The sequence below is a fragment of the Anolis sagrei genome, chromosome 1 (assembly GCF_037176765.1).
Source record: "Anolis sagrei isolate rAnoSag1 chromosome 1, rAnoSag1.mat, whole genome shotgun sequence".
Taxonomy (NCBI): Eukaryota; Metazoa; Chordata; class Lepidosauria; order Squamata; family Dactyloidae; genus Anolis; species Anolis sagrei.
This window is the reverse complement of record NC_090021.1, coordinates 57909847-57923052: the sequence shown is the minus strand read 5'-3', so window position 1 is coordinate 57923052 and position 13206 is coordinate 57909847. Positions and strand designations below refer to the sequence as shown.

General features: G+C 38.2%; 1 protein-coding gene across 9 annotated transcripts in view; it reads left to right on the top strand.

The window, feature by feature from the left end:
• The window catches only part of RYR2 (ryanodine receptor 2), a 361257-nt gene that overhangs the window by 237214 nt on the left and 110837 nt on the right, over window positions 1-13206 (top strand). For all 9 annotated transcript variants that reach the window (XM_067464901.1, XM_067464907.1, XM_067464890.1 and 6 more), the window contains 7 exons: window positions 1249-1408; window positions 1564-1650; window positions 2092-2318; window positions 4935-5718; window positions 7116-7316; window positions 10065-10170; window positions 12829-12972. In XM_067464901.1, the coding sequence (XP_067321002.1) occupies window positions 1249-1408; window positions 1564-1650; window positions 2092-2318; window positions 4935-5718; window positions 7116-7316; window positions 10065-10170; window positions 12829-12972 (1709 nt within the window). The remainder of the gene's footprint in view (window positions 1-1248; window positions 1409-1563; window positions 1651-2091; window positions 2319-4934; window positions 5719-7115; window positions 7317-10064; window positions 10171-12828; window positions 12973-13206) is intronic.

Here is a 13206-nt window from a genome sequence, read left to right as displayed (position 1 = left end):
AAATCTTTATATACATTCAATTGAATTCACCTGAGACCAACAATTCCCCTGTAGCATTTAGAATCTTTCTCTTTATGTTGTAAAAATGTACATAGAGACCAAAGTCCAAGGTGTCATTGCACAATGGTGTAGCAACAAATGGAGTGTTTTGTGGATATGGAGACTGAGCAGTCCCTTGTATCCATGGGTCATACAATCCCTTAGCAGAGATCAATGTGCGTCTACAAGTGTTATGCATTAGTCTCTGTTAGCCATGTTTATTATGCTATACATGCTCTTCTAATATAGCCAGCTTCCCTGCAGTAATGTTATGGGTTGTCTTGTCCCTATGAATGAGTAAGTTGAGGAAAGCTTGGTGAGTTATGCTTCCCAAGATGGATTCTAGGGCCATAGCAGCTGGGGAGTAGTGTAACCTGGACCTGGGATGGTTTAGACTGCCCCCACCCTGCTCCAGCTACTAAGGAGGCAAAAGGAAGTCAGCCATCCTTTCCATGCCTTCCCATTTTCCTCATTATGGGAATATGGCGCCCCATCACTTCTTCACTTGCCCCATCATTCCAAACAGCATCACTCTATTGACAAGTGAACAACATGACTCATGTTGTTCCTACTGGCCACTGCAACAAGGAGATGAGTGCCTTCATGTATACATCCAATCCCAGGGAAAACAGGATGGCAGAGTGTACAGTTGTTGCTGGTTCTGTCTTGGAATCACTGTTTGCAATTATGGATCCAAAGTCATGCTTTGTTCCAGATTCTGGGGAAGAATTTGGAGCAACCCACAAACTTGGCTAACATGTTCAAACCCACATTAAGAAGCTTTGCCCATGTTAACCTGGATCAGCTCCATTCATTGTTTAGATGCCATGGAGCTGGTTCGCCAGCTTTTTGCACTAAGCAGTCAGTGTAGGTGTGCCTTCCCCGCTCACACAAAGACACTGTCTTTCATTCTTATAGATAAAATGTCTGTTACAAAGCTAAAAAGGAGGAAGGATGTGACTCCTTAGAAATAGGTATGCAAAGTATACCTGACACTGTTCCTTATGGTTATCAATTTGAATGAAGAAACAAAAGTTCTCTCTTTATACATTTCACTGGATGTGTAAAAAACCAAGACACAATTCACTAGTTCTGCAAAGATATCTACTTGTTAGCAATGTCTAGTAGAGTCCAGTAGATCTTTGGATCTTGGTTTGTTGCAATAGTCTACCATTGTATCTCACATACTGTCAATCTTTTGAAATGCAGTATCAAACGAAGCAATTGCTATATGGTATGTGCAGGAGAAAGCATGAGTCCAGGACAAGGACGGAATAACAATGGATTAGAGATTGGTTGCTTGATAGATGCTGCAACTGGCCTTCTCTCCTTCACAACGAACGGCAAAGAGTTAAGCACCTATTATCAGGTATTTATATTTAGGTAATTATTCCTTCATAAGATAGAATTAAAATGATTCATTAACCAAAAATATTCATTTGCACAGATTTCATATTTAAAATTGTTTGTTTCATGCACTTAACATCTTGAATGATTATACATTTCTGTCTGCTCATGATTTAGGTTGAACCAAGCACTAAACTATTTCCTGCGGTATTTGCACAAGCTACAAGCCCTAATGTTTTCCAGTTTGAGTTGGGAAGAATAAAGGTAACATTTTAAACTTTTTCCTGTGCTAGGCTATTAAATTTAGAACAAAAAGTGGAGTTTTTCTTCAAACAAACATTTTTTCAAATCAGTATTAGAAAATGTACATATAATTGTTCCTCTGTTTTTAGTGGAGACCATGGAGATCCCATATATCTCTTCAGCAGCTTGTTCAATGTCAGCCTAATTTATTTGACTTTGTAGATAACCAAGAGAGTGGCAAAAACTGCTTACTAGGAAGTCTCATACGTAAAATATTTGAATTTTTTTCAATCGATGCCACCACTATCAGTTCTTTTTAGTTTGACATAGTTTACAAAGGAAAGTGATCTGTACTTTTCTCAGAATCATTTATGTAATATGTAATGCACAATTTATTTATGCAAATTGGAAATGTATATTGACAACTGCTTAGTTCTGTCTCTGTTTGTTTTGTCTTTCCAGAATGTCATGCCATTGTCAGCTGGCTTATTCAAAAGTGAGCATAAAAACCCCATTCCCCAGTGCCCTCCTCGTCTCCATGTTCAGTTTCTGACGCATGTGCTTTGGAGTAGAGTGCCAAACCATTTCCTGAAGGTTGATATATCCCGTGTCAATGAGCGACAAGGCTGGTCGGTACAGTGCCTGGAGCCTTTACAGTTCATGTCCCTTCATATCCCAGAGGAAAACAGGTATTCCTTAGTTTATATTCACAAATGAAAGTGAAATAAGATCTTGGCATTTAAGTGTCCATATTTATGGAGACAACTTTATTTTTGCTATATTGTCTTACTTAATTTGAAATTTTTATACCCTACTTTTTAACTGCTTGTTAAAGAGCCTCATAACACTTGTAAAAATAACAGCAGCAACAAGAAAAGTAGCAACAGTCATTATTCCTGTGGTAATATATACTCTGAGAGTATTTTTAAGTAGTCTAATGAAATATCTAAGTGAAATGACATAAATAGTAATGACAGCACAGTTATATGGAGTGAAACTACTTGAAATGTACCACATGATCTGATGATACATAACTAATTCCTAGATTTGTGGAAAGAATCAAATTCACTCATAATCATTCAAAAACACCAGTCAGTAACAGTAGTGTGTGAAACCAAGCTAACAATAACAACAAGATTTCTACGTATATATACATCTATAGCCCTTATTCCACTGGCTGATGGATGAGACCAAAGCAAGCCTTTCTTTGGGTCTGCATGACCAGACTATATTTGGTTCTGCATGCTCAATCTAAATGACTCTTGAACTGAGTGCTCTTTTTAGCAAAGAGTGATGAAAAGTATTTTTGTTCAATATAAGACTGGGTTGTTGCAAAGCATTAGCCTGTAGAGCACTGTGAGAGAAAATCATTCCTGGAAGGTATTTTGATCTTCAAAACCTGGAGTTTGCAAAGCATTTCTCCATGTCATAGCTGTTCTTCAAAGTAGAACTGCTAGGAGTCTTAATGAGCTTACTTGAATATTGAGGCATATCTAAAGGTGCTCTCTAGATATCATGTAAAGCTACCAGTTTTCTTAATTTTGCCACAGAATATTAACAGAACTTTTCCTCCAAATGCCTATTCTTTAGTAGGCATGGTTAGGTTTCATCAGAATACTCGTAATTCGGAATAAAGTCAGAAAAGATACCTTTTTGAAAGAGATTTCGAAGTTATTTTTTTAAAGCCCCTTTGAAGCTTCCCTCACCATTTTTGATACGACTCAGGAAGTGAGTCGGAAGTGAGTCAGTATTTGGAGGCAAGCAGCTTGCATGCTGGGAGGCTCCTTGCCTCCCAGCCAATAAGGGGAGAAGTTTTGGGGAGGGGAGGGGTTTAGGCACGGCAGCCATTGCGCTATATAAATGGCAGCACAAGACTTAGAGGCTCATTGTGAGCCCGGGAAGGGAAAAGGGAAAGGGAAAGAGAAAGAGAAAGGGAAGGGAGGTTGTGAAGGGAGATTGGAAGAAGAGCAGCTGGAAGAAGAGCAGGGCAAGCAGAGAAGGGCTGTTGCTTGCCTGGCTGCCTTGCAGCCGCTTGTGTGTTGTAGCTGTTGGGGTGGAGGGAGAGCAGGGCAGCAGAGAACCAGGACAGGAGAAGGGCTGTTGCCTGCCTGGCTACCTGCCTTGTAGCCGCTTGTGTGTTGTTGCTATTGGGGTTTGGGACAGGTGGGCCACACGTGGGTAATATTGGGGTGTGTGTGTGCATGGCATGGCATGGCATGGCATGGCATGAAAGAACAGTACGGAGGAAACAAAGCATTTCAATGTTTGAAAAAGCCCCAGCATTGTAACTTGGGTATTGGGTGTGTGGGTGGAAGAAGCAGCATGGAGGAACCAAAGCCCTCCAACGTTTGTAAAAGCCCCAGCATTGTAGCAGCTCTCTCTTTCCTCTGTGTTTTACCTCACTAGAACTAGATTTTCCATCAATTCAAGCCCTATTTGAACACAAACTCTCCTTCCTAAAGTTGTGAAATCACCTTCCAGGGCCCCTATAGGGCTCTCTCTGCTCTGTTTGTTTTTTTGTTTCCTGTCTGTTGGTTGTCAGAAAAGACACTACAAATCCCATATAGACAAGAATATCCTTCCTAAAGGGTTCCTAAATCTGTTTTTCATGTATTGTGCAATCATGTCCGCCATTAACAAAGTGATTCAGAAGTTTTGAAAATTTCAGAAAGTTCTGATTTTTTTGGGAAAAATTCGGAAATCAATTCTGAATCTAACCAACACTGTCCCCTACATCCAAAGCGAGATTTGAACCTTTGTTTTTGGATCAACCAAGCCTAGTATTTAGGGTAGCATTAGCCATACAGAATAGAGAACATAGTACATGCCTTATAGCAGGTGTAAGAACAATGTGGCCCTCTAGATGTTGGAGTCACTTCCAATATCCCAGATATTGGACACTGAAGCCCAACAACATCTCAGACATTCAATTCCAAGCCCTGGCTTAAAAGGAAACCTATTCAAGACATACAAAAAAGATTTTAGATGCAAAATCTTAGGATCTTCAAACATTCTGGATCTGACTATGTTCTGGGTGTTCAGAGTGCTTGCTCATCAACTGCTGTCTCTGAGTGAAAGGAGAATGAAGCAGAGCAGCTGCAAACCTGAACAGGAGCAATCCGTAGTACAACACTATTGTAGATTACACTTGTGTTAATAGTATCCTTAATATTGCTATATGTCCAAGCACCAGTCTTGATATCTGTGTTAGTTGACGAACACCAAGATATAGTCTCCTCTTCATCATTTTCCTATATATCCTAGATAGCGATTTGTAATATTCTGTTTTGTTTTCTTCTTAACAGGTCTATAGATATTTTAGAGTTGTCAGAACAAGAAGAATTATTGAGGTTTCACTACCACACTCTTCGTTTGTACTCAGCTGTCTGTGCTCTTGGTAATAACCGAGTTGCCCATGCCATGTGCAGCCATGTTGATGAATCTCAGCTTCTGTATGCAATTGAGAACAAGTATATGCCAGGCTTATTACGTACAGGTTTTTATGATCTTCTTATTGATATTCACCTTAATACTTATGCGACGGCAAGGCTTATGATGAACAATGAATTTATTGTTCCAATGACAAATGAAACGAAAAGCATTACTTTGTTTCCTGATGAAAACAAAAAACATGGTCTACCTGGCATTGGACTCAGCACTTCTCTGCGGCCCAGAATGCAGTTTTCCTCTCCTAGTTTTGTAAGAATTAACAATGAATGCTACCAGTATAGTCCTGAATTTCCTTTGGAAATTTTAAAGGCCAAAACAATAGAGATGCTCACAGAGGCAGTTCAAGAGGGAAGCCTTCATGTCCGAGATCCAGTTGGTGGCACCACAGAGTTCCTGTTTGTTCCTTTGATCAAGCTTTTTTACACACTACTTATAATGGGAATTTTCCATAACGGAGACCTGAAGCATATTTTGCAGCTGATTGAACCGAGTGTCTTTAAGGAAGATACAGGCCATGAAAATGAGACTAGAATACTAGTGAAACAACCAATCACAGAAGGATTAAATTCAGAAGGAGGAGAGATGGTCCCAGCAGAAGGACTTCTTCAAATGAAACTTCCTGAGCCTGTGAAACTACAGGTAAATTTATCTAAATAACATTTTCTGATTTTTTTCCTATTTCCATATATTTTTACTATTTTTCAAATTATATGTATATTAAAAAGAATTTACAAGTTACATAGCAATCTCAGATAGATAAGCATTAAATTGGAAGTTGTAGCCATTCTATATGTCGCTTAGTTGTTATTCTTCATGGCTACCAAGCAGTTCCAATGGGGGTGTGACCTACAGAGAACTAGCTTTGGTTCCAGCCTGGAAACATTTTCCATTACAGAATATTAAAAAAAATGTTAGAGGTGGAGACATAGTAAATTTAGGTTGTCAAGATGGATTCGCCTATATTATCTCACCTCTCCAGTTATCTCACAATGGTGTTATATAGCTTAATGTTCTTCCCCATTCAAATTATGCTGTGGCAAGTCATGTGTAAATATATATTATGGCCCCTTTATCCACAGATTTAATTTCCATGGTTTCATTGACCAACACTTCAACCCCCACCCCTTGGAATGTTTGTGGACATCTCTAGGTATGCTTCCAGCCCAAGTAGAGTCAAAATAATAGGGTTTGCTACAATCCATAGTTTCAGGTAACCATTACGGGATCTTGGAATATCTTCATTATGAATATGGGTGACATACTGTATGTGACTACAGCTGTTTAGGGATCCAATTAATCACTTTCTTCTAGCCATTTTTGTCCCACTGCAACCATCCTTTTTAAAGTTTATTTAAAGTTCTGGACTTACTCTGCACAAAAGTCACACATATTTATATCCCACCAAGAGCAAGAAATTCTTTGTAGAATACAGAACTTTCTGTGTAGAGAATAATATTTCTATTAATAGAGATTCTGTTGAAATTCAGTATTACTTTCTGTATTAATCTTAATTTTCAGATTAAAGTCTGAATGTTTATTGCTTTTGAAAACCTAGCTCTGGTGAAAATACCTATGAATATTTGGCATGGCATTTATTTCTTAAGAGAAAAAAATCTTTTGAATAATAAACTTTAAAAATTTAAATGATTTTTTTAAAATTTGAGAGTTAATTTTTTCACTATTAAATATAGGAGACAACAGAATGTTAAGACAGAAAGGTGGCAAGAACAAAAGAGCAAATTTATGTGTGGTTACTAAGAAAAGAATGAGGATTTTCATTCCCTTCCCTGACTGTTACAAGTGCTGGAAATATATTCCAGTCGATTTCCCCACATTTATGTTTATATGTGTGCATGTGGAAATCCAGTACAGGAACTTATTCATTGTAGTCATATATTTTACTAATATTGAAAGGGAAAAATGTTGTTTCTGGTTTTAATTTACATATGTAAATTGTTTTTTTTAAAAAAAGAAATAGTTACATATGGGTTACATTATCTGTGCTATAAACATTTTCTTTATCCATGCCTTTTCAGATGTGTCATTTACTTCAGTACCTTTGTGACTGTCAGATCCGCCACCGGATAGAAGCCATTGTAGCATTTTCAGATGACTTTGTAGCAAAACTTCAGGAGAATCAGCGTTTTCGATACAATGAAGTCATGCAAGCATTAAATATGTCTGCTGCACTGACAGCCAAGAAAACAAAAGAATTCCGTTCTCCACCACAGGAACAGGTATACTTTGACACAGATAACAGTTTTAATTATACACTGTTTATTAAAACTGTTATACACATATTAAGATACTCGTCTTGCCCTTTATGTGTGTTTGAAACTATATTGTTCCTTATTTGAATGTACAAATGCCTACCAGGGTATTTTTGTAAGAGGGAAGCATTTGAAACTCTCTGTTAATATTAGAACTAAGATTTAGTATTAGAGTATTGGAATAAAGAATATCTTTAAAAGGGGGGGGGGGAGGAAAAGAGGAATGAAAAAGGAAAAAACGTATGGTTATGTATAATTTTTTTTCAAATACAAAAAGTACCATTAAAAAATAAAAAGAGGAAAAAGTCTTGGGCACTGCAACAAGTTGTATCCTTTGGTTTGTCTTGCTGGTATTGTAACAAAGCTTATCAAGCTGGAATAATTATAGCACTTGGTAATTTTTGTTACGTTACTCCATGCAGTTTGGAAATTGTATTTTTAAAGGTATTTTTCTCATAAATTTTGGCTTTCTGACTTTTAGTTGAACACACTGCTTTATTTAGATAAATTCTACAAAATATTTATAGATCTCAGTAGTTCTGGATTCATTTCAGATGGAATTCTGGCTTTTACTTTCATTGTGAAAGTCTATATGTATGGTTGGAAATAATTCCTAATAATCAAAGTGTTACACCTATTTTGTTAAAAAATCTTTTAAAATGTGTTATTTTAATAGTTGCAATGGTGCTTTTGAGTAACAATAATTCTTTACTAGATATTTAAAATAATTTTAAATTATATTTCAGAATGATTAGTCTTGTAGTTGTAGTAGTAATAGAAGACTAGGGCCTTCATCAAAGTGAGCTGGGGAAAAGTGGGGAAAAGGGTGGAGTTTCATGGGGTTCTGTATTTAACGAAGATGAAGAATTTACTCCCTCCTATCACACTGAGATCGCCTCCTTCAGCTTCTAACTCAGCCATCCGTTTAATTCCCTTCACATGGGCAGGTGATGACTCCTCCCATTTCAAGAATACCAGCACACTTTTTAAATCAGGCATCCTTTAAGACAGCACTGCTTTCAAAGCCCTTAGACTGAAACAGAAGCACCCTTTTAAAGGTGGCACTAGGGTTATTTGTACCCAAGCCTCTTCCACTTTCTTAAGGTGGCATTGGGATTGTTTACACTCAAGACTCTTGGCTGAAACAGAAGCAGCTTTCTTAAGGAAGCACTTTCCCTGAGGAAGTTTGCACTGAGATTTTCTCCTATTGTCCCTCCAGGGTTTCGATTCTTTCTGTTTTTTGGAAAGCATCACCTCAGATCGTAGGAAGCCATTTCAAACTAACCTTCATATTTCCCAGAGCCTTTGCATTGGCAATCCTAGGAAGTGGTTTTAAATTATCCCTTTCCCCGAGCCACTTATTTCACTTTCAGTCTAGTGCTCCTTTGTTGACTAACATACAGGCAGCTCATTCTGAGAAAATGTTCAATGGAAAATCCTGTGCTAAAAGGATGTGACCTGTGGATAAGTAGAGAATCATTCTGTGGAGTGGGAAAAGCAGTGTGCTGCCAACATTTTCCCACCAGATATTTTAAAAAGTCAGAAGTGCTTCTGCATTAGCAATCTGGGGAAATGAGCATTTTGGCTCCTCCCACACACAACATCAGCATTTTAAGCAGGGAACAAAATCAGGTAACAGTGATTAACATCATTTCAGGAAATTGGCTGTTTTGCATATCTCTATGTGAGTAATTTAAAAATAAGTCACTTGCCAATTGACTCAAGAATCATTGGAAAATTTAAAAAACTGCAAAGGACCTCACCCTCACAGTTGCAGCTTGCATCATTTGAAGGGCACAATGAGTTGCCATTTCTTAAATGTTTAGAAACACTGATTTTATTGTGTGAGATGAAGTCGTAGGAACAACCAATATTAGAGAAGTAGCAAATCTCCTCCAAGCAAAACACTATGGAGCTCTTAAAATCTTCAAACCATAATTCTAAAGCCTCCCAATTATTTGTATAGTTTTATAAGCCACCTTTAATGGCAAGCCTTTTCCAAAATTTCCCCCTCTATTAAGTTCCCAGTCCCATAATTACCTTCCAGGCTGAAGTAGAGAAGAGTCCACAATGCAGAGAAAAAAGGGGAAAGTTGTATCATTGCACCCCTCTCTGGCATCATAGTGGTTACACAGGGAATCAGTATTCCTGTGGGAAAAGGCATTTTCCCCATTGCCATTCTCTATAGAGAATGAGCCTCAATTTCACATACGCTGTAATAGAAAGCCAGCTTGAGAACCATGACCATAAAAAGAAAGAAAGAAAAAAAAAACCCTTCACTTTATCTTTCCCTTCTATGAACCCATCTGGTCCTATCATAGTCTGATCAAATATGTATTTGATGTAATGGTTGAAAAGTTTTAATAGTCTAATTGACAAGGGTAGGATCTAGCTTTACATTTTAAACTGTAGTTACGGTTACTGATAACAATTGTGATCACCTAGTTTTTGCACAGCAAAGCCTGCAGGTGGAGGGCCTGCTTCATTTCTATCCAACAGCATTATTTGAAGACTGCGATAAACATACCCAATTCAGTTCTGCATATATCACCACAACCATCAAAAGTAATTATAAATCCCTTTAAATGGTCAATAACAATTACAGAGTATTCAATAAGAGCATAGTACGATTGTCATGAAATATTTTCTGATAACTTATTAATCAGCCTGTTAACATGATTTAAAATAAATTCATCATTTTTGTTTCTTTTGAAGATTAATATGCTGCTGAATTTTAAAGATGACAAAAATGATTGCCCTTGTCCTGAAGAAATAAGGGATCATCTCCTGGATTTTCACGAAGATTTGATGGCACATTGCGGTAATTTGTCATTGTGTATTATTTTCTCCAATTTCCCACTGAAAGCTAAAAGAAAACAATCTCAACAAATAAATCAAGGCATATTACCCAATAGATATAACACTTTTTATTTGATGAAATAAAATAATTGAGATCATTATTAATAACCACATAGTATGAATTAATTGTAAGGAAACATATATATGCATTAATAACATTTTGAGGTGGCATTATGAGTATTGCAGAGCATCAGATACAACATATGGGCATCTGTATGCCAGTCCTTGGACACTTATTTCAGTTTCAGTCTAGTGCTCCTTTGTTGACAAACATACAGGCAGCTCATTCTAAGTAAATGTTCAGTGGAAAATCCTGTGCTAAAAGGATGTGACCTGTGGATAAGTAGAGAATCATTCTGTGGAGTGGGAAAAGCAGTGTGCTGCCACCATTTTCCCACCAGATACTTTAAAAAGTCAAAAGTGCTGTCACGGTAAATAGTAGAGGGATTTGTTGTGTCTTTTAGTCCTCCAGGAATGGTCTAAGGTGTTGCGTTTTGTTACTCTTGCGCAGAAAACTCCTTTTTACATACAATTTAAAGTTTACCACACAAATGGTCTCATACATAAGGCTTCTTGAGTTGTTTGGGGCGATTCTTTTGATTAAAATGTATATACAGTAACTGGCAGTCATGACAGGATAGCAGCATTTTTTTAAAAAAATCTCCTGGGCTTTGTTTTGGAATAGTTGTTCTGACAGAAAACCATAGCTTGTTTGCTTGAAAAATGAAAAGGCAAATGACAGGATTCATTGTTGTTGCAGCACTTCTTTCCCTCCTTCTCCAGGGTGTGTAAAATATCCCAAAGAGGTTTCATTTATACTGTATATGATGGTATGGAATACCATTTATGCAATGTGATTTCTTCTTTGTGGTCTCTGTGAAAATCATACTGATGGTACTTCCGTGCGCCTGCGCAGTGAGCTTCAGAATCTTATAGAAAGCTTTAAGTCTTCTGGCTGCAGCCCCACCTACCCTCCCCAGGGGGCATATACCCAGTGGGAGGGGCTATAGTCTCCGTTCCTGTGATCCACTGACATCTCTCAGCAACTTACCTTGTGACACAAACTGTGAGATTGCTTTGTGGTGTTTCTTTCTCATAGTTAATTTGACTTGGATTGGTTTTTGACTTTGGTTTTGTCATCTGGGGCTTTGAATTGGATTGGTTGACTATTGCTTGTCCCCTTCCCTCCATAAATTTGATGCAGACTGTGCTTACTATTCTAAATAACTACTCCTTTTAGTTAAACTTTATGCTTATTGAGGGGGGAAGTTGCAGGAGGGAGATGGGCATGATATGTGCTTACTTTGTTTGGGGGAGGGACTTGCTGCCCCCAAAGCTTGTAAGGCATGAGAGAAAACACTAGTTTCCCCTACTCCATCTAGGAAATGTGAGGAGTCTGAGCCAACTGCCTCTGGGCAAACATATTTACCTCGTGGGGCTGCTGTCTCGTAATCTAGCCTGCTCAGATTACCCTCCTCAGCAGAAAAACTGAAGTCCTCTCTAGGCTTCCAGCCCCCAACAAGGGGAAAAAGCATCCCAAACCCCAAAAAGTACCACACAGTCTCCTACTTTGCCATCTGGCACAACAGTGGTGTTCCTCCCACACACCTCTGCTGCTGGTAAGCGAAAGCAGTGAGCAGCATGAGCTGCCTTTGGTGATGCCGCTTGAGGCCTTGGGCATCGCTGTGTTCACTTCCTCTAATGATTTGGCCTCCTCATCATCATTAGGGTGGCGTTTTCCCACACACCAGCTGGGGCAGCCGCCGGAGGGCTAGTGATTTATGCGCTCTACGCATAGATGATTCCTATCTCCGTTTCCACAAGGAAAAGACCATCGTGTGCACGGAAGGTCCTTTTTTTTTTTTTACCCAAGGTGACATCTGCTTTTCATATGTTGCAGGACATAGTTTTTCCAGCCTTCTTTCAGAAACCAAACATCACTAGAATTGTCTTTACACCTTCTTGATGTGCGAAGAGCTCTGGCATTTTACATCCAGAGGACAGCTGTCATAAGAAAATCACCCAGGCTATTTTTGAAATACCGAGAAGCTACTAGGTGCCTTCCTGTCTCTTCCAAAAGACTATCCTCATCGATTGTGTTGGCCATATGCCTGTCTTACTGACTGACTGGCAAGGACTTACCTGTACAACCTAAGAACCATTCCACAAGAGCTGTCACTGCATTGACTGCCTTCTTGAAGGGTGTTCCACTGGAAGGTGTGTTGGGTAGCCATTTGGTCTTTCCCACTTACCTTTGTTATGCATTACAAACTGGACGCTATTTCCAAGAAACATGCGGCCTTTGGCAGAGCAATCCTTCTATCTTTGGTGGCATGACTCTTGCCATCCAATGTCAGTAGCTCGCTAGTCTATCATCAGTGCGATTTTCACAGAGACCATGAAGAAGATGTTGGCAGTTCATCTCATCATATGAAACCATGGCAGTGCTTCACTTACTTTTGGGAATGGCCATTCAGAACAAGACAGTCCAGAAATAGTACCTGACAAGATTTATTCCCCCCAAGAAACTATTTGTAATGATTTCTGGAAGTAAGTATTGGCAAACTCCCTTTGATTTTCTATTTTTTGATTCTAATAAATGTATAATTTTTGTTGCTAGGAATTCAGCTAGATGAAGATGGATACCTGGATGGAAACAGTGATTTAACAATTACAGGTCGACTGCTCTATCTTGTGGAAAGGATCATACATTTGAAAAAGAAACAAGCAGAGAAACAAGTTGATGATGATTCTATGAAACCATGTAAGTAAAATAAAATGAAGAGATTACAATAAAACACACACACATCATCAATACCACTGAAGGTCATATTTTAGTACACAATCTTATACTCATCACAATTTTTTAAAAAAAAGATCATTGTTTTTTCTTTAAAAACTTACATAAATTCAAACAATTAAAAACAGTCACCATCTTTGATTTAAATTTTAAGAGCCAAGAGCTAAGTGAAATAGCACAATCTTTGCTACCTCCCTT